The 23,246-nt window shown below is 35.7% G+C and overlaps 1 protein-coding gene across 2 annotated transcripts in view; it reads right to left on the minus strand.

The window, feature by feature from the left end:
• Positions 1–2,318: 2,318 nt before the first annotated feature.
• The window catches only part of pth2rb (parathyroid hormone 2 receptor b), a 42,433-nt gene continuing 21,505 nt past the window's right edge, over positions 2,319–23,246 (minus strand). The window contains exons 8-13 of one of the 2 annotated variants that reach the window (XM_048182776.1): positions 21,327–21,387; positions 21,121–21,187; positions 13,364–13,458; positions 4,633–4,771; positions 3,434–3,475; positions 2,319–3,291 (exon numbers count right to left, since the gene is read on the minus strand). In XM_048182776.1, coding sequence (XP_048038733.1) covers positions 2,722–3,291; positions 3,434–3,475; positions 4,633–4,771; positions 13,364–13,458; positions 21,121–21,187; positions 21,327–21,387 — 974 coding nt within the window. In that variant the 3' untranslated portion in view covers positions 2,319–2,721. The remainder of the gene's footprint in view (positions 3,292–3,433; positions 3,476–4,632; positions 4,772–13,363; positions 13,459–21,120; positions 21,188–21,326; positions 21,388–23,246) is intronic. The other variant, XM_048182774.1, reaches the window with a different exon arrangement.

Consider the following 23,246-nt stretch of genomic DNA (forward strand, 5'->3'; position numbering starts at 1 on the left):
GGGGTCTGAATACTTTCCGTACCCACTGTGTGTGTATATATATATATATATATATATATATATATATATATATATATATATATATATATATATATATATATATATATATATATGTTAGAGATGCACCAATACTAAATTTCTTCACCGATAGACGATTTTTCAAGTGATATTTGCCGATACTGATAATGATACTGATAGTTTGGGGGTTCTGCCTTTTATACCCCCTTTTAAATGTATGATAATTTCATTATAATTAATAATTAATAATTATATTTTTAATTATTATATTTAGAAACTTCATTCTCTCCATTTCATCAACTTGTTTCAGATTATCAGTTATAAACAAACACATTACTCAAATTAATTTTAACACAAATTAACTAAATTCTGAACATTAAATTATTTCCCAACTTTCTGAATGTCATTAATTCATATAATTACTATTAATATTGAACATCAAACTGGTTTCTTAGCATTTTATTTACACAAAGTACAAATTCAGTGCATGTTCCTGCCTTCTTTTATATTTATATATATATATATATATATATATATATATATATATATATATATATATATAAAAAATCAATAAAATGTGCTTTTATTGGCCGATACCGATTAGTGTCCGATATATCTGTGCATCGCTAATAGATAGATGGATAGATAGTGTAAAAATGCTTTTATCAGCCTATACAAATTAGTGCATCTCTAATATATATTATAAAAGTTGTGAATTTTGTGATTTTCAGCCGTTATATAACATTTTTGATATATTTTTTTAAATGAGATATTACAATTTTTTTTTTGATTTTTTAACGTTACAATGTAAAATTTAAGTGTTCTTGTTGACTTGCACATCAGATGTTTTTAGTTCATATTCTGAAGTACAATGTATGATTCATTGCGTTTATTACACCTTTGCGTGAAATGTCAATACATTTAAAACAATTTAAGAAAAACATTTACTTACAAAACACAGTAAAAAAATAGCTTGATACAAAATTTGTACAATAAAACATTCATGCCAAACAGCGACCAACTGATCGTCTTGCTAAAAGCATAATCAAATACTTACACTGCAAAGCAGATCTCTGAACATTGGTCGCATTCATGAAACACGAGCAGAACAAATTGGTAAAACCAACTTGCGCACAAATGGTTTGGCGAACAATTTTACAAACAAAACGCAAGCAGAAGGAGAATTCAACAAGTCTGGGCTTTGAACGGAAAGCCTGAAAACGAGTGAAAACTATTGATCCCAACCAAACCGTATTTTCATGCATTACACAACACGTATGGCCTCTGTGTTTGACTGGCTTGCGATCATTTTTTAAGTGAAACATGAAATCAAAATGGACCAATTTACTTTCTTAATACACATTATTAGCAAACTCGCATTCAGGTCTGGCTCCATTTTTGGTATGTACAGCCAATTTTGACAATCCAGTCAATTTCCGAAGGATAAAATCAAAGGTTTTCTGTTGTTGTTGTTGAATATCATGTTTCAATCGTAAATATGTCACATCACCATTAAATGGGTTGCAAAACAGCAATTCATTGAGATTATTTTGAAGTAAACATTAAATCAAAATGGACTTTCTTAAAGGATTATTTCACTTTGAAATGAAAATTTCCCCAAGATTTACTCACCCTCAAGCCATCCTAGGTGTATATGACTTTCTTCTTTCTGATGAACACAATCGGAGTTATATTAAAAAATGTCCTGATGCATCAAAGCTTTATAATGGCAGTGAATGGGAAACAACGAGTACAAAGCTGAAGAAAGTACATCCATCCATCATAAAAAATGCATTTGTGTAAGAAAAATATCCATATTTAACAGATTATAAAGTAAAATAACTAGCTTTCGCCAGACTGCCTTCCGTATTCAACTTACGAAGAAAATGTAACTGATGTTGCGTCAGTTATGCTTTTTTTCGTAAGTTGAATATGGAAGGCAGTCTGGCTGAAGTTAGATATTTTACACACCCGTAAAGCTTGGATGTGTCAGGAAATGTATTAATATAACTCCAATTGTGTTCATCAGAAGAAAGTCATATAACTTGGGTAAAGTTGGTTTTATATTCGCACATTCGGACATCCGTATTCAATAGCCTTGTTAATCACACTACATTGGACATTCAGTGGACATTCACAAGTAAATATGCCATTAAAACAATACTTGCCCATTTTGATCGACTGTGAAAAATGTTGTAAGTTGACAATCGTTGGTTGTCAATATCATGTCGCTGCTTAAAATTCGCAAATATTAATTTATTGCACATTTATTGGAAAGTCTGAATTTATCAGAAGTCCGAAGGTGCGAATATAAAACCAACTTTACCCAAGTAGTCATATACACCTAGGATGGCTTGAAGGTGAGTAAAGCTTGGGTATTTTTCATTTCAAAGTGAACTAATCCTTTAATACACTTATTTGGTCTTACTATTAACCAATGCACATCGTTTAAAAAAAAAAAAAAAAAATCCCTCCCCCACAAAACTAGCTCTTCTTTCTGAGGCGACTTTACTTTTAAGCTTACCTCACTTATGTGGCTTACGGGTCTGGCTCCATTTTTGGTATGTACAGCCGATTTTGATCAATTCCAGAAGGATAATCAAGGTTTTTTTTATTTTTTGAATATCCCTCAATCATAAATACATCACATGACAAGTAAAATGTGTTGCAAACAGCAATTTGTTAACGTTAAATGAAGTCTTTTTAAAGTACTTCCTCTTCCTCTTGATCCAAACTGTTGTACCTCACAGATAAAGAATCATTCAGCATGATGTCACCAGTGGATTTGGTGATTTCCATAGGGGGGGCGTCTTCGTCCCTCTCTACGATGTCATCAGAATCCACGTGGGATGTGCTTTGTCCACTCTCTTCGAAACAGACGCTGAGGGCTTCCTGTCGTACGGTGATAACGTTAACGGCTTTAGCGCTTTCTTTGAGCGTGATGTCATCGATGTGTTTGGCCTCCTCGTCGATTTCTTCCGGAATGGAAGGCGGAAGGCTCTCGATGTCCGAGTTGCTGAAGACGTACCCGGGCAAGGTGGTGTGTATGTGCGATGCGTGCGTGAGCGAGCCGACACTGGTTCGACCGGTGCAGCGGTACACCCTGCTGGTGAGGAGGGCAGAACTGCGGCTCACAGAGGTCAGCTGGGACTGGACGCTGGCGCCGCTGCTGTTCAGGACCGACCCGTAGCGGTAGTTAGCCAAAACTACAGGACCCTTCCAGTCAAATGCAAGCGTCCAACGGAGCCAGGTCTTACGGATTTCAGTCTGGACCTGGGATAGAACAGAGGATAATGAGGAGCAATTGATATTAAAATCTTTGTCTTTGAAAGAAAGGTTGAAAGGATCACTATTAATATAAACTTTGCTAAAGTGTCAGTATTTAAAATATGGATGTTGTTCCACCCACACTTACCTCTCCATTGCAGAAGCAGTAGATGATGGACACAAAAAATCCCTGAAAGAGAGCAACAAACACCGATAAGAAGGACAAGTGGACAAATAAAACACAAACACACACAGTGTCACATTTTGCCTGTGTTTTGGTTTCGTTTTTAGTTTGCTTCTCTTTGTTTTCCTATGTTCCCGCATGTCATTAGTTGTCGTGGTAATTCATTGTTTCTGATTCAAACACACCTGTTTAGTAGTGAGTTTGTTATCTTGTGTATTTAAGACCTTCAGTTTTCTCATTTCTTTGTCTGGTGTTGTTTGTGCTTAGCACACTGTTACGTTGTTTATATAAAATATATAAATTTTATATAAATAAGAATAAGTATAAATATTCAGGTTTTTGGCTTTTATTTCAAAGATAGAAAAGCAAGAATAAAACCTGATGCATAGCACCATCTTTTAATTTAATTTATTTTAATCTTTATTTCTCAGTAAAGACAGAAAATCAAAGAAAAGCATCTGATGGTCTTCAGCACCAACTTTTCACTTAATCTATTTTATTTTAATTTATTTTTTAATTTTTATTTTACAGTAAAGATACGGAAAGCTTTCACTGCATCTCAGTATGAACTTTTATTTTATTTTAATTACATTTATTTTTAGACAGACAAACTAATGATGCAGCACTAACTTTTAATTTAATTCATCTTAATTTCATTTCATTTCTTTAAAATAATCTTTATTTCACAAGAAGGACAGAAAAGCAAAGAAGAAAAGCTTCCTCAACACCAACTTTTAAATTAATCTATTTTACTTCTCAGTAAAGACAGAAATGTAAAGAAGAAAGCTTTCACTGCACCTCAGCACAAACTTTTAATTTATTTTATTTAAATTACATTCATTTGAACTTTTATTTCACAGGAAAGACAAAAGAGCAAAGAGCTTCTGATGTACCTCAGCACCAACTTTTAATTTCAGTTTAATTTCTTTTATCTATTCAATTATTTTGTAAATTGTCTTTTGTTATCTCCCTTAATTTATTCCATGTGTCATTATTCGTTCACAACGTCCCCAGATAAGAAGCAAATTGTTTACAAAATATGAATGTGCAGTTATTTATCAAGCCAACAGAGCAAATTAACCCGAAATTGTATACTCAATGTTATCTAATGGCACAAAAGAGAGTATTTATTGTGAGTGGACAGAGATTAGTCAGTAACTCACCTGGAACGAGTTGAAGAAGAGCTCAAAGTACATGCGCAGCTCCCAACCAAGACCTGTGAATGTGTGCGGCATTCCCACAAACATGATGTAGTGGACACCGAAAACCAGAACCAAAACAAATGTGGATTTGGCCAGCTTCCTGAACACAGACAGACAGACTTTTTTAATCACTATTTTCAACCCATAAAGGGATAGTTCACTCTGAAATTCTTACAAAAGGAGAATTTTTTTAAATATGTCCCACTCATGCTCGTCCATATAATGGCTGTGAATAGCGACCAGCATCAAGCTTTTTAAAAAAGACACAAAAGTATCACAGAATGATCCCAAGTGTTCTGGGGGTGTACGACACACTGGAAAACTGAACAGTGAAATTAATTAAATGAAATGAGTTTGTTTCACTCAAATAATAATGAAAGTTCATTGTACTTAATAGAAAAAAGTTGCATGAACTCAAAATGTCATTGTAGTAAGCTGAACTTAACATGATTGAGTTGAGTTGCAGCAGATTTCTAATTCCCAGCATGTTTTGCATCAGACTGTATAAATAAATGTTGAAATTAAGTTATTTTGTGTGTTTTTTTGCAGAAGATTAACATAGGGAGACACAAGTTAGTGTTTAATGTTGGCTATGCCGATTTGCATTGAAGTATAAATATACTTAATTATAATGAAAATACCCGAGAAAGCTTGAAGAACTCAGATAAACCATATATTGTCATAGTCATTTGTTTATTAGTCATGTTTAATCAATCATAGTGTTCTGCGCAACACTGTGGCTTTCAAATGGAGCAGCATTTACTACTGATCAGAACCTCTGCCAAATTGCGTGCGATTTAATTTTGATTAATCGTGCAGTCCTAATAGCAATTAGATGCTATTTACATTAAGTGAAAATAGCGATTTATTCTATTACACAAAGTGACAATAGCCACATTTTCTTAGCGATATGCTATTTACACTAATATATTCATATTGTGATATATTCTATTTACACTATATAAAAGTAGCAGTTCTTTGCAATAAGTGCAAATAGTTATTAGATGTTATTTATACTTATAAATAGTGGCAGATACTATTTGCTCCTCAGTATTTTTGTACATTAACAGGATGCAATAATAACAGTGTAAATGATTATATTTATTCAAATTATTAAATGGATGCCACCCTATCGGGACAATAAAGCCCTCTCTACCCTATACCTGATAAATACTATTTCCACTTTTCAAATATTTTCTTCATTTTTATTGAAAATAAATGCCTTTCCGATCTGATTTGTGATGGGAAAACGGAGAAGAGCGAGTTCGGCAAAAGGCGGATTTAAACTCAGGTCGATCATGTCAAAAGCTACTTTCATGCCTATGACCTTGCCAGGCTTTTTTTTTTTTTTTTTTACAGTAAAATACTGTTGTTACTAAAGTAATTTACTGTTGATTGTACAGTTATTTACTGTAATCTACAGTATGTTACTGTAAAGATACCATGCACTAAATTAAAATTCGTGTTACCTCATTTCATTAGCAGAAACCAACTACCTCAAATTGTGTTGCCAGTGTATAACTGTTTTTTTAATTTACAGTTTATTACTGTGAAAATACATTTTGTGGGACTTTTTATCTTACACCTTTAACCCTTTCAACCCCACAGGAACATCCTCTAGTGTCCACACTACAGAGTAAAAGTAACATTGACGCTGTGTTGCAGTGAGATAATCAAGTTAATATTTAAGAGATGATTGAGCATTAATGATGAACACCTGCTGTTAACAAGCAGAACCTCTGAAAAGAGGAACAAGAACGGAACAAATATGAGCAGAAATTACAACTACGAGCAGAACTACAACTGTCTTCCAGCCATTACACATTACTGACCAGTTTAATTTTTTTTCTACAGAAGATCTTATTGAGAATTAACAGAAGTTAATGTTAAAGTAACAGAAGATGTTGATGTTTTATTGAAAATGTTTGGTTTGATGTCACCATTGAGGAGACTAGTGTTTGCTTTAGTTGAGCTCTTGACCCATACATCAGGGTTTTTCTTCTCTGGCTGCTTAAACTATTTTTGCAAGTCGCATTTGTTATGGTGGAAACAAATGTGGAGAAAAAAAATATTTGAGTGCTAATAGTTATGTATTGGTGAAGAAGACATAACCATCACAAAGTCTTTCGATTCACTGAATACATACTGTGTTTTATCCATTGTTACATTATTAACAGACTAATACATTATCACCATTGTGAAACTACAGCAAGAGTTCCAACAACAATCAGCTAAAAAGAGTTTATTTTTAAACACCATGAACAAAAAAAACAGCTGCAATGTTATTTAGACACTCACAGATATCAAAAATCAGCACATCAATCTCAACAATGGTGGCAATAAAAAAGGACAGCTGCATAATTTATTCATGCTGTTTTGTACTATGCTGGCATCCAGCAAGCATTGCAACATTAAACTTTTGGATGTCACCATTGTTGAGATTCATATTCTGATCGTTGATGTCTCTGCTGTCCAAGTTATGCAGGAGCTCAAAATATTTTATGCATTATAAGACTTAAATATTCTCCTAAATAACTGATTACTGAAATGTTGCTGGTGCTTACGCTGTTGAATCACAGACATAGTATAATCAATAGACTAGACAAAAAAAGAGATCAGTGAATTAAACAAGTCCAAGATAATTACAGCATCATCACAACAGCCAAAAAACCTGATCAACTTCATGTTGGCTTTTTCCTGCCATAACAAATGTGCTTTATAAACACTCAGTTACAGCAGCCAGAGAAAGATAATGTTAACGAGTCAAGAGCCCAACTAAAGCAGACACTGGTCACCACGATGGTGACTGCAAACTTCAACTTCAATTTTTTTATTTTCAATAAAACATCAACATCCAAAATTGTTAATCAACAATATTCTCAACAAGAACTTCTGTACATGTATGAAAGAAATACTGGTTTGTGAACTGGTTTTCACACACAAGTCAGTTGTAGTTCTTGTGTTTCTGCTCGTCTCTTCTCTTTTTTCTGGTCTTGTTTCTCTGTGCTTCAGTGATTCTGCTAATCAGGTGTTCTTCAGTGTCTGAATTCATTCACTTCTTTTCATTCACTTTGTCAAGTGGACTATATTAGTGAACTAATGTAGGGAATAATGAATGAGGGTATAGGGTGTGATTTAGAACACAGCCTCTGAGTGTCGACTTTGAGCGATGTTAACTCACAGTATATTCCTGTAGGCTTCTTTCTCGAAGATGACAAATATTACCCAGAATGCGTTGTTTTCTACAGTATATTACTGTTTTAATGGAAAATGGTTTGTTACTGTCAGAATTTGGCCGTTTTCCTACAGCAAGGTCTAACAGTGTACACCACTGCAGACATTGATTGGTGCGTGTTTTTTTCAATGTTGTGTGGCCCAACCAGACATTGGTGGACGAAGTTAGTGTAAATAGCCTTTGCCAGCAAGACTATTTACACTTTTAGTGTTTTTTTAATGAAAATCCTGCCCTTGGCCTTTGGCCTTCAGGACATGAAATACAAGCCAGGTACCTTCTTCTCTGAGGTGAATATATCCATCGTGTTTCTCATAACAAGAAGTTAACACATTCCCGGGGATATTTACCTAACTGAAGAAAGTACACGGATAATTTATGGGGAATTCTAGGTGTTGTATTTCATGTTGCGTTTTGTTAAGCTTGATTTCTCACAACACATGTGCTTTTTCTGGGAAACACGAGGTGAACTGCAGCGCTAACAGAGCCTCATGAACACATACGTCATGTAGCCGTGTACTGAAGACCAACAGTCAAGAATTTTGTTAATAATACATTAAATTTCATATAGAAATTTAGAACACTTGGAATATATGGCATGAGATCATTCTGTGATACTTTTGTGTCTTTTTGAAAAAAGCTTGATGCTAGTTGCTATTCACTGCCATTATATTGACAAGCACAAACAGGATTTTTTTTTTTTTTTAGCATACAGCATTAGAACAACACCAGGGTGAGTAAATGATTACTTAATTTTCATTTTAGGGTGAACTATCCCTTACAAACATGATAAAGTGATCGTGTTAAATGGTTATACTATGGTATTTTGAAATATACCATGGTACACCCAAGGCATCCTATGATCTTGGTTTTCACACCGAGTAAAGTGATGGAAAACAGCCTCCGTCTCAGCACTGAGAGCTGAGAGATTGAAAATGAAATGAGAGCAAGCACAGTAAGAGAGAGTGGGTCAAAGTCTCTCTAAAGGCTTATTATCGCATTACAGGGCAGAAAATAAGAAAAGTTGAGTTGAGTTTTTAGTCGCTGGCATTTCTGCTGTTTTTCATAGCCTCAAATAAAAGGGTTACGGAAGTTGAGGAGAACTGCACTGAGCTCAAATAGAATGTAAATTGCTTAATTACTTAAAGTTCAGAGCATTAGTCAATCTCTCATTAACAGTAAAATGTGACTGTGCCCATTCATCCGTAATGTCATTATTGGCTTTCATTTCCTGTATTAATTTCACTTAATGATATCAAACCCTCTGGGTTTAAAACACTCTCCAAAAAGGGATTTCACATGTGATTTAGGATTAATTCTAGCAATTTATTTTAATTTTATTCACAAAATTAACTGGAAACAAAAATGTTACATGGTCAAAAATCTGTATCGTTCCCTTAAATATCCAATTTCCTGTCAAATGGACGTCACCATCATTAAGCAGTATTGTAAATATTTAAATATTATATGAAACTTTATTCACAATCATTAAATCCACATCTGTAACATGGAAACATGATACCTCAGTTGCAAGGTTTACTGAGAATCATGCAATCATTTGTAGCCTATTTTTTGATCAAGCAGCCACTTAGCAACCACACCCTAGCAACCACTAAGTAACCACCCAGAACACCCTAAAAACCACCTAAAACGCCCTACGATGCTACAGCAACCACATAGCAATTCTTCAGGACACCCTTGAAACCACCCAGAACACCCTAGCAACCACCAAGAATACTCTAGCAACCATTCAGAATACCCCAGCAACTATCCAGAACATCCAATAACACCAAGAATGCCCCAGCAACCACTCAGAACACCGAGAATACCATAGCAGCTAGCAAGAATACATTAAGAACTACCAAGAATACATTAGAGACTTAGATATTTTCCTGTAAATTTAAAAGTAATGAGTTACTTTAATAGTTACTTGGAAAAAGTAATCCGACTATGTAACTCACATGACTTGTAATGTGTTACGCTCAACATTGCTCAGAACACCCTAGCAACCATTCAGAACACCCTAGCAACTAGCAAGCATACATTAGTCACTACCAAGCACTACCATAGCAACCTAGCAAATACCCAGAACACACTAGAAGACGCTTAGAACACATAAACAACTACTCAGAACATCAAGAAAACCAAGAACACCCTAAAAACTGCCAATACCCTAGTAACTACCAAGAATACATTAAGAGTCACTCAGAACACCCTAGCAACCACCAAGAATACATTAGCAGTCACTCAGAACACCCTAGCAACCACCAAGAATACATTAGCAGTCACTCAGAACACCCTGGCAACCACCAAGAATACATTAGCAGTCACTCAGAACACTCTAGCAACCACCAAGAATACATTAAGAGTCACTCAGAACACCCTAGCAACCACCATGAATACATTAGCAGTCACTCAGAACACCCTAGCAACCACCAAGAATACATTAGCAGTCACTCAGAACACCCTAGCAACCACCAAGAATACATTAAGAGTCACTCAGAACACCCTAGCAACCACCATGAATACATTAGCAGTCACTCAGAACACCCTAGCAACCACCAAGAATACATTAGCAGTCACTCAGAACACCCTGGCAACCACCAAGAATACATTAGCAGTCACTCAGAACACCCTAGCAACCACCAAGAATACATTAAGAGTCACTCAGAACACCCTAGCAACCACCATGAATACATTAGCAGTCACTCAGAACACCCTAGCAACCACCAAGAATACATTAGCAGTCACTCAGACACCCTAGCAACCACCAAGAATACATTAGCAGTCACTCAGAACACCCTAGCAACCACCAAGAACACATTAGCAGCAGGGACGTGCACAGACATTTTTGGGGGGCAGGGGCTCAAGTGGAAAAAAGGGCACTTCTCATAATTATTTATTTAAAAAAATAATAAAAAGGTTAATATATTAACACAACTCTGACTTCCTTACCAATTTATTTTAATTCCCTCACACTCACGCAATTGTTCCATATTCCACAGATTTCTACAAAATAATCAGTTCACACAGAGACTATCTGTGCATCCCAATTCGCGTACTTATGCACTATTCTATGACGTTTTGAAGTATAAATAGTGCAAGTAGTGCGTTCACACTGAAAATTCCAAAAAGAAAAAGTACAGTTTAAATACCTGGATGATGCACTAAATTAACGGGAAAAAAGGTGTGGAATGTTGGACACTTCTTGCACTCAACTGTCGCAGCTTTAATTACATAGTGGAGGAAGAGGGGCTGTCAGACTCCGATGTTAAATGACAAAATAACCTTATACAATTCACGCACTACATGGATGAGTACATAGTGTATAAGTACATAGTGTATATAAGTGCGTAGTGTGTAGTGCGTCATCTGGAACGCAACTTATGGTCTTCTTTAGTATTCATTAGGTTTATCACAAGAGCAGGCAACAGCCAAGGAAACTATGCCACAATGTGCATGTTTTCTACACTACTATTTTCAAGTAGCTATATATTTAGAATAAATGACTTTCGGTGTTACTGGAATACTTCTTTCACGTTGTGGACAATTTTAAGATTTTGGTCTATTTTTGCTTCCAAGTCTTTTACTCTAAATGGAAAGAAAGCTTCCAAACTACACATTTAGATGGTGTTCGTTTTAAGCCTACTACCGTCCATCTGTGTGTATCTGTAGATTTCTTCTAAATTAACCAAAACAAGCTAATCTGCATATCTGAACACATCAAGAGTCTATTCCCCTGAAATGTTACAAGTAGGCCTACATAATATATATTTTAACAAATGCCTGCAGAGGGCGCCAAAAGCCTAGTGATTGTTGTTGTTACAGCATTCGATCAAATTCTTGTTTTTGGCCAACCAGCATAATTAAAAATATAATATTAGTAAAATAATACAGTAATAATAATATTTGTCCACTTCTTTATGTTAGAAATGCAACAGCCACTGCAAACTCAGAGCGAGGGTAAGCATAGATTTAAGCGTAGATTTAAGAACGATAGCATTATGCAATGCTGTATTATGATTTTTAAATGGTTTTAATAAATTGTCTAATAATGTGGTTCATGGAATGCTCCACTTCCGGTATGGACAGCCCTACAGATATCTTTACTATTGTTCAAAACGCAATGCATAGCACATTAAAATAATTGAAATTAGAATATGACGCCTATCAAATCAGGCAAATGCGTTGCTGGTGGTCAAATTATTAACGCAGTGTTAAACGTATAAATATCTCACTCTTAAATAGGCAAAATTTCCCATGTTTGTGAACATACATAGGCTACCTGAAAGAAATGCATCTAGGGCTTATTTTTCTTTTTCACTTCTCATCGCCAGATATCTTTTCCCGGGCATAGTTGTCAAAAGTTGTCAGACAACAAAGCCGACCTGATATACAGTATTTTTCTTATTCAGTAAATATATGTTTGACAGGGAAGCTGTGCGCAAACAGAAATATATATTCATTCATACGTTTTTTTTTTTTTTTTTATAAAAAGCACCCAGAAAAAAGGGCACTTTCTCTCAAGGAAGAAAAGGGCAGGTGCTCAAGCCCCCTTTTATGTCTATGTGTGCACGTGCCTGTTTAGCAGTCACTCAGAACACCCTAGCAAACACCAAGAACACACTAAAAAACACTTAGAACACACAAACAACCACTCAGAACACCAAGAATACCCTAACAACTACCAAGAATACATTAGCAGTCACTCAGAACACCCTAGCAAACACCCAGAACACGCTTGAAAACGCCCAGAACACACAAGCAACCACTTCAGCTACCAATCAGAGCACCCTGCCAACTACCCAGAACCCTCATCATGTTGGCAAGTTTTTTTGTGTGTGTATGCACCACTTCAGTGTTGAGGATCATTAAAGAGCCACAGACAGTGAAACTGTGCTTCAAAGCTAAGCAAGGACATTATCATTACAGACTGGAGGGATTTGCTTGATTAACATCCAGCTATGATAAGAGACTATCTCTATACAGACAGATCTTACAGTCAGTTCCACTTGCAGACTATTAGTCAGAGATACTGTGACTTTTGCCCAAAGGGAGACACGCTATTAATGAAAGCAGCACTACCAGAGCCCTCTCTCTCTCTCTCCCCCTCTGTCTCTCACATGAGAAAGCCTTTCAAACACCCTCTGGAAAATTACAGTCCTCTTCTGGATATCTCACCAATGATGTACAAACACTCCACCTCACCGACAACAACCACAAGAACACAGCAAAACAGAACAGAGCCGCAGCATGGGCTGATACGAACATATATTTTATATATTATAAAATAGCACTGTACTTTTGGCCTTATGGAATCAGATACCATCAGAAACTGGAACCGTTAGATTGGATTTTAATTTGTCACTGGTGAACAAAACAATCCCAAATCCAATATCCTCCAGTATAGCTCTTCATATGAGGTCATGTACCAGCATAACAATAATTTCATGCACTCACCTGTACTGTTTACGCGTGTCGTACCGGCCTGCGTTTGTTTCTCGGATCTTAGTGGCCAGAACTCGTACGATATTCACAAACAGAATGAAATTCAGCTGCAAGAAAGAAAAAGGAAACAATGATTGATAATTCATAATTCATTCGACTAAAGGTTCAAACACTTTGCATGTACTGATAAAATAATGAACAATAAAATAAAAATAATATTTTTGATTATATATATAGATATTTATATATAGAAAAATGAAAATAAGATTCATTCATAATTGTATTTTTCAGAATTCATTTGACTAAAGGTAAAACACTTTGTATGTAAAGATAAAAACAAAAATGAAACAATAAAAAATATATAATATTGTTTGATGATGAATATTATGTAAATGTGAATAAACACACACACACACATATATATATATAATTAAATATATTAAATATTATAGATATACACATATTATTTTATTTTTATATATATATATATATATATATATATATATATATATATATATATATATAAAATTTATTTTATTTTTTTCTCTAATATATTTTAAATTATTCTCCAGTTAGGCGATTTAAATGAACTGAGAGAATGAGATAAATTGAGTGATATGTGCAAGAAAAATCAAGGTAATTATCAGTTGAGAAAAGAATATTTTTTTATTGCCTGTCATTTCCAATCAAGCTGCAATTCTGCTGAAAATATTATTTAATTGTGTGTGCTTCGGGACAGTTATGAAATAACCATTTGCAGGATAATCAAGCCATTTTATTCCAAAAGTGTTAAAAATGTAATTTCCACTCCAAATTGCTATTAAACACAGTACATTAATTAAGATGTGGTGGAAATTTGATGATGTTTAAGGGGGGGGAAATTGACAGAATTCTCCTGTTGGATAATTTTAATAAACTAGTCAGAGTGATAAAATGTAACAAGTTGAACACACTGAAGAAAAGCTAATTTCATTCTGCTTCTGTTTTTCTGCTTGGGAATTATTCCGTCAATGTGTGATGAGCTTCTGTGGTATCTGAGCCGTGAAAGTTTCAACAGGTTTAAACAGTTTTTCATATTCCGCGCTCCTCTGTTTGGACGTCGTAATCAATACACCATTGAAATTGTTCGTCATGAGTGCTTGTGCGCAAATTCATCCATGCGAGTTAAATCCTAATTTATACGTTTTGCTGACAGGCAGCAAGGACAAAAATACATTTGCATTCTGTCACATAATTACTGCTCTCCTGCTGTGCGATGGTCCAGACATTCTTGAAATCGGAGCTCCATTACGACTGGAAGCGCTTATGCTCGGCAAAGCCAATAATTAACAGCATAATGTCTCCGTCTGCCCATCCAGCGGATAAATATATGCATGAAACCACAAACTGGTCAATCACTTTCAATCACAGCACATCAACAAAGACAGTATGCTGCAATCCAAATCGACCCTTTGACACACTGGATTACGAGACTCTGACAAGCTCTTTTAGAGCGCTTCTTGTTCACAGCACAGGGTTGAATTCGGGGTTAATGGGAAGACAGCTGTGTCTGATGGTGTCGCTCTTAACAACTGCTTTGATGGCACTTTCACAAACATGGTGCAATTTGGTGTCCTATGAGGCAATAATCCCATGTTTGGTAATGAGAACTGTTAGATAGACTCTTATCCAACTTACAATTAATCCAAAATGAGAAGTTAGTTTTAAACTCCTCAAATGTCTCTATCCCACAACCCCAAAAATGGTTATTTTGGCCTGTCCCATTACAGTAGTCTTGATCTTCTTGATTGAATCCATCAATTTATCTCATTTCATTGTAGTAAATAATTTCATTGTTGACTAAGTTTAATGACCAAAGAAAGTGATATTTAGACATTTTCGACATTTTGTAAGTTTTTTTCCCCACCGATACACAAAATGGAACATTTTACCAGCTTGCTTTAGTAGAAAATACTTCAAAGAATACAAAGAGTAAACATTTTGTGGGAGTAAGTTACTTTCGGTTTTCAGAGAAAACGTCACAGCAGAAAATCTGAAAAATGTCTGTTTGAAGTCAACATTTCAAACTGGATGACCACGAACAGTGTTTTAGGTCAAAAAACTGAAAGAAATGGTCGTTCTGTCAGTTGCGTACAGGTAAGAAAGCTGTTGACATGGTGTTCCATTTTTACCATAATGCTGTTTAAAGAGCAGACAAAGTATGATAAAATTTTCAATGATAAACCTGACCTTACAATAACTTTTTTGTTAATAACCCTCTGTCAATCCCAGGGGCGTAAATTTCATCTGACAGTAGGGGGGGACAATAAACATAAAATTTCATAAGAGCAATTTTTGAAGGGGACACAAATAACACAGCCAAAATTGTACTTATAAAGAATATATGTAATGTTACACAGAAGAAAACCTACTATTATTAGTGTAGCATGGAGACTGCCATTATTCTCACTGTTTCTCTTTGGTTCAATGAAAAAATTTGGCCAAAATATTCTTCAAAATCTTATATATATATATATATATATATATATATATATATATATATATATATATATATATATATATATATTATTTATTTTTTTGAAGTTGTTTACTACCAAGTCACCAAAATACGATGAATACCAGTCCCTTTTAGTCTTTGTGAATACACACTGAGCATAACCGAACACACAACAGTAAATCTATTAGCCTTATTACAGTTCACATATTCTTATCACAATGTTAATTGTTGTTGGTGTGGGTGACTTATCTTATAATATCCAACAAGCTATGGTAAACAAGTAACGTTAACATTATAATCGCTAAAATAGCGGACTCACGGGAAAATAAAATCATCAGTTATCATCTTTTTTGTTGTTGTTATGACTAATTACTCAGCACTAAAGAGAAAATAATCACTTCATCCGATGTTTTTGAATAAAATAGCCTTGAGAGCCGACTTACTGGAACTCATCTGTCTGTAGAACTGTTCTCTCCCGCCGGCGCCGCCGGACTTCTACAGAATCTACACACACGAGAGTGTGACGTGCGCGGTGGACCAAACCACTGTGAGGCAAGGGAGGGGTGACTCAAAATGTTTCTAAACTTAAAACGCCCGTTTGCGTTTGTATTGCTTCACTACTTACATAATTATTTTAAGTTTATTTAATTAATGTACAATACTTAGCGTGGTTATTAATTATATATTTTTTTGGGGGGACAGCACTCAGATAGGGGGGGGTCCTGACCCCCCTGTCCCCCCCGCGATTTACGCCCCTGGTCAATCCGACTTTCCATGGGCAGGATACAAAAATGCGGAAGTACAATCTGTAGTTCTTGATATTCACTATTGGCTTGTAGTGCTTCATTTTCTCCTCATATCTGAGGATTTAAAGTGAAGCCCAGGCTTTGCTTGGCCCAGTAGGCCTTAGCTAGCGGCTAGGCTAGAGCTAGGTTAGGTGTTTGTCTATTACATCACCCTTATTATCACTATCCCTTTATAAGGTTGTATAGTTCCTAGTTCTGGCCTCCTCCTGAGGGAGTTGTTAGGCCGTATGCCCATTTCCCCTTCGTTATTATGTAGGTGCTATGGCTGAGGTTAACAGCTAAGGTTATAGGCTGTTATTAGCCTTCCTGGTGCTGTTTTTCCCAGGTCTCTTAAGAGTGTTTTTCCCCTTATCTTTGAGGAGATAAGTTATGCAGTGTTGCTAGGCCCCACTTTCTAGAACTTTGTCATGCCTTATAATGTCTTCCTGTGAGCCCCTTGAATTATATTCAAGTTTGAGCTACGGTGCTAGTGTTTTAGCCTCCGTTCTCAAGGGTTCAGCACAGATCTACAGATCTGTCTGGTGAAAGCATTTATCCTGTTTGGATGGCATGTATTACAAAGCATTTATTTTTGCTTTGGGTTCTAAGCCTTGGTCCTACATACATATACATATTATATATATATATATATATATATATATATATATATATATATATATATATATATATATATATATATATGAGCTTACTGTAGTGCTGCCACAGGTTAGCACCTGTTTCTATGATAGCAGGCTGTGATTAGCCTCTATCTAAGAGCGTGGTGTTGTGTTGTACTCCCCGGCTAGGGTTTGTGTTTTACTGAGTGCATCACCTGTTGGATTGCACACTCAGGTTGAGTGTAGAGAGTCTTATTTTGGTTAGAATTAAAGATGATCTCTGTTAGCTCCCAGTCAATCATGACCACAGTTTTACATATACAGTAAAGATTGTTGGCTCTTTATTGTTAGCCTCCTTCTAAGTACAGCTTGTATCTCGGGCGCTGTTGGTATACGATTTGCTCACGTATCTTAGCACTGCTTTAGGGTTATGCTCATGTATGTTTGAGATGTTAGGCCTTGTAGTCCTCCCTTAGACCATGTTAGCATATTTATTGTACCATGTAATTTTTGGTACATTGCCTGTTGGAATGTGTAGGATTAGCTTGGGTTGCTGTAGCTAGTGTAGGGTCTGCACAGTCTCAAAGATGAGCAGGTCCCACCATAAACTGTGTTTAAGTCCCAATTCACGGAACTTCGGTTTGTAAATCTTACATCTCATCCGGCCCGGCAGACACTAATGGATCACGAGACTCTTTTTATGACTATTTCGATAAGTCCCAAAACTCTCCTCTGTGACTTCAAAGGAGATGCGAACACCACGGATCGGGTTTCGAGGAGACAGGGACGAATTCCAAACGGTCATAAAAAGAAAATACACGCACGCACCCACAGACACACACACACATACAAAGCCCTCCATAAAGACTGTATACACAAATATTATACCTGCAAATATGAATGTATCTGCCACTATGGTGCTTGTTGCATGTATGTGTTGCTAATGTAGAATCGTAGAATTGACTGTAGTAGGTTAGTTTTCATGTTAAACGATAGTATTAGAGTAGAAAGTGTATCTTCTTTATATGACGAGAGACACCCGTCGAGTTTGATCTCTCTGTAAAGCTGTGAATCCGAGCTATTCACTCATGTACGTTACATTTCTGTCAAATGCATCGTTCAATGTTTAATAATACTATGAAGAAAATGCACTGATTCAACATACCATAAATTAACTCGTTGGACAGGACAAAGGGATGTGGAAAACCGCCAAATTGCAACGCTATCATTGGAGGACGTTATCAAGAAGGCGTTCTGGCCTGTTGTCCTTAAAATACCATGACACACGTCTTTTCGATGCACAAGTTTTCTGCACGAGTTCCTGCCGTCAAGACGGACTCTCTTCTTTATTTTCCGGTCATATTACAACAGTTAAACCTTCGTTTGAAACTTCGCCGAAACAACCTCCAGAAGAAGAAACAACTATCAACCCGAGCACTCCGAAACTCTAAGCACCCCAACGAACCTATGCAAGTATAACGTTTTTACAATTTTAAATGCTGAGTTTCCTTGCTGGCTCTTAAAGGTGAACTGTTGCAATTTGCCCTGCTTTGATTATCTCTTTCGTTTCTGCCTTTACTTTCACTTGTATGTATCTGTATCTACTTGTGTACATTTATCCGTAGGCCTATAACCTTTGTATTACCCGTTCTGTATATTAAACATATCATATCCACGCTTTTATTCACTTGCTCCTTCAACCACAACCGAGTCACTTTAACGTTCTGATTCTAATATCCTTGCTTTACGTTTGGATGCTATTCTAGAAATTGATCCTTATGGCCACAGGGTAATATTTCTGTCGTAATAGTCTGTGAACTTATCGGTGTGCTGGACGAACCGGTAGTTCTCTACATAATTATTAAAACAGAACTAACCATATATGTGATTGATTATAATTCGTTGTAGTTAATTCACCATATATGGTTAATTCCCCCTTGGGTCGGTATGTGCATAATAATAATTCATAAAACCTTATGAATTATTATATTCATATTCCACCCATAAATTGTTTAAAATATATGCAAATCGTCACACTAGTTACCCACAATTATTTTGTTGGGTCTAGAGCTGGTCCCCTTTGAGCTTGGTCCCCATTTATGACCATGGTTGATCACCACACTGCTTCATGAAGCTTTGGAGTGTTATGGTTCTTCTGTGTCGAATGATGATTTGGATCGTGTGTCAAGCCACCAAACTGCTGAAATCACGTGACTTTGGCATTCCAAACCGCCGATTCGAATGCTGATTTCATAACGCTCCGTAGCTTCATTATTTTAAGCTCCGTGTTTTGAAATCGGCCATCACTATATAAGTCGTTATTTTTTTTTTTTTTTGGCACACCAAAAATATCCTCGTCGCTTTATAATATTAATATTGAACCACTATACTCACATGAACTGATTTAAATATGTTTTTAGTACCTTTATGAGAGAGGAAATGTCATTGCTCCCTATGTAGGCCTCACGGATCCATCAGATTTAAACAAAAATATCTTAATTTGTGTTTCGAAGATTAACGAAGGTCTTACGGGTGTGGAACGGCATGAGGGTGAGTAATAAATGACAGAATTTTCATTTTTGGGTGAACTCACCCTTTAAGCTCAAGCATTCAACCCTGTTACTACAGTTATTGTAAGAATAAAAATTCTTTAATTTATGTAAAATATGCATTTATCAATAACTATCAATCAACATTTGGTCCAAAAGTAGAAAGCCACTACTTTACATTAAATTTGCAACCCTGTTACTTACAAGTGTTTTTTTTAATCCATTGATTTTGATATCTAACAGGAATGTCAAAATTAACGTGTTAATTTTGCGATAATTTTTTTTCAGTTTTTTAATATTTAATGCATCATCCATTTTTTTCTGTCATCCTTTGGATGAGCTATCATTCATTCAAATGCTATTAAACAATTCAACCGCAATAAGATGCGAAAAAGAGAACTCAAATCTGTACTGGTGTGCGTCTGTGAAGCGGCTCTGAAACACCCGCACAGAAAGCCACTGCCGCATTGAGTTCTCTTTCACACTTGAATGGACAAAAACACACAAAATTATCTCGAAATGCCCATTATTGGTGAGAATCCTGTCTTAAATGAGTTAAATAGCATTAAATGAATGTAAATGTATAAATGTTTGTAGCTTTAATAAGGATTAATCTATATTCAATTTATAATTTATGCAGCGTTTGATTATTTAATTTCTGTATATTGACCTTTTAGACCTACCTGAAAATCTTAAAGCAATGTTTACAAAGTTCCATGGGTAAAAAACAACAAAAACAATAACTTTTTTAGCGCATTTTAGCAGGGCAGGTAAAAATCTGAACCGGTCTGTCTGGGCCAGTAGAAAAAAACCCTTTTAGTAACCACTATTAAAGGGATAGTTCACCCAAAAATGAAATCGCGCTCTGACAATGGCAGTGATGTCTCGCGCACATACTTCAATGAGTGCTAGACATCACTGTCGTTGTCAGAGCGCGATCAGACATCACCAAGCGATTGCTGAACGTAGTTGGACATAGTGGTGTTTTAGAGGTAAAAAAATGATATAAATACTGTTCGGTTTCTCGCACAAACCGATCGTTTCGTGTCTTAGGACATCAGTGTGCCGCCACGAGCCGCAGGGTTTAATTTGGATTCATCTGTGCATGTTTATTGACTCTTATAAACTGTGTGACCATTGACTCGCATTATAAGACTGACAGACATCAACGGTTGGAGTTAAAAATCATCATTTGTGTTCTACTGAAGAAACAAAGTCACCTACATCTTGGATGCTCTGGGGGTAAGCAGATAAACATCAAATTTTCATTTTTGGGTGAACTATCCCTTTAACTAACAAGAACGAATTAGTATCAACTCACCCCTATTGCTGTCAGTATAGGGACTTGGTATATCCATTTAATATTGCCAGCGCTCAACTCCCAACACCTTAGGGAGAAAGAGAAATATAATTTGAAATCTTATATATAAAACAGCTTGTGTGTCTCTGTGTATGCTTGTGTGTGTGTGTGCATGTGCGAGACTTTTTTACATTACAGAGAAGGCTGGATAATGTACTGAAACCTACCTTACATCTGCCAGCGTTGCCCTGACGACAGCCCAGGTTGATACGAAGAGAGCCGGAACACCTGCAGTCGCACAAATGAGAAAAGGACAAGATTTATCAACTTTAATGCAGCATACAAGCACAGAAGCATGCCTGACATTTGCCACAGACTCAACAACAACACAATTTTCAATTTGTTTTATTTTGAACCGTTCAGATCCTACAATTCTAACGCCTCCTGAAAGTCTTCTTGACCCTCTGGATGATGAAGTGAATGAATGAAGTCTGTAATTTATGTGCTGACACAAAAGGAAATGTAAGTTTCTTGAATGCCCTTACCTGCCATTGGTCAAACAAACACATAACACCGCCCCTAAACTCACACTATTGGCTGAGCCTAAAAGGTCAAGGTTTGCCTGGTTAGATGTTTTAACAACACCATCTACATTTCTCCATCAGCAGCCATTAAAATGAAAATATAAGTTAAAAATCTATATATTTTTATATTATTATGTAACATGATATATATATAATGCTTTAAATAATAATATATATTTTATATAAATTTATTCAATGTTTTTCAGCCATATTTTGACAAAAAAATGAATATCATGCTTTTTATGCTTTAAAAAATATTTATTAAAGGTGCCCTAGAATGCTTTTTCACAAGATGTAATATAAGTCTAAGGTGTCCACTAAATGTGTCTGTGAAGTTTCAGCTCAAAATACCCCATAGATTTTTTTAAATTAATTTTTCTAACTTTTGGGGCATCATTAAATATGCGCCAATTCAGGCTGCTTCCCCTTTAAATCCTTGCGCTCCCCGCCCCCGCGCTCGCGACTCTAATACATTGCATAAACAAAGTTCACACAGCTAATATAACCCTCAAAATGGATCTTCACAAAATGTTTGTCATGCATTCTGCATGCATGCATCAGATCATTTAAGTACAGTATTTATTTGGATGTTTACATTTGATTCTGAATGAGTTTGAGGCTATGCTCCATGGCAATGAAGTTGTGTTTATGAATTATACAGACTGCAAGTGTTTAAAAATGAAAATAACAACAGTCTTGTCTCCGTGAATACAGTAAGAAACGATGGTAACTTTAACCACATTTAACAGTACATTAGCAACATGCTAACGAAACATTTAGAAAGACAATTTACAAATATCACTAAAAATATCATGATTATCATGAATCATGTCAGTTATTATTGCTCCATCTGCCATTTTTCGCCATTGTCCTTGCTTGCTTACCTAGTCTGATGATTCAGCTGTGCACAGATCCAGACGTTAATACTGGCTGCCCTTGTCTAATGCCTTGAACATGAACTGGCACATGCAAATATTGGGGGCGTACATATTAATGATCCCGACTGTTACGCAACAGTCAGTGTTATGTTGAGATTCGCCTGTTCTTCAGGAGGTCTTTTAAACAAATGAGATTTATATAAGGAGGAGGAAACAATGGAGTTTGAGACTCACTGTATGTGATTTCCATGTACTGAACTCTTGTTATTCAACTATGCCAAGGTAAATTCAATTTTCAATTCTATGGCACCTTTAATTTTTTTTTCTAAAAAATATAATTATAAAATGTTATATGAATATTTTTTCAATAATACATATATGAGCAATATCACATCAGTAGCTCTTTGTGAAGCACATATCTGAGGTCTAAACAACTATATTCTCGCCTAAAAACTCACTGTGAGTGTCATGGCGGATGAGCAAACCCACCATATTTTTATAGATACTACAGTACTGTTATTTTGTAACGGAATGTAGTTTTAAGAGTTTTTAGGCGAGAATATAATTGTTTAAATCTCATATATGTGATTTATATGTAAACATAGTGCCTATTTGAAAAATTTTTTAGACGCTTTCGGAGATTTTAGCTCCAGGCCATCAGCGACTGTTCAGTGCTCATGAGAAC

This window comes from Megalobrama amblycephala, linkage group LG2 (genome assembly GCF_018812025.1).
Source record: "Megalobrama amblycephala isolate DHTTF-2021 linkage group LG2, ASM1881202v1, whole genome shotgun sequence".
NCBI lineage: Eukaryota > Metazoa > Chordata > Actinopteri > Cypriniformes > Xenocyprididae > Megalobrama > Megalobrama amblycephala.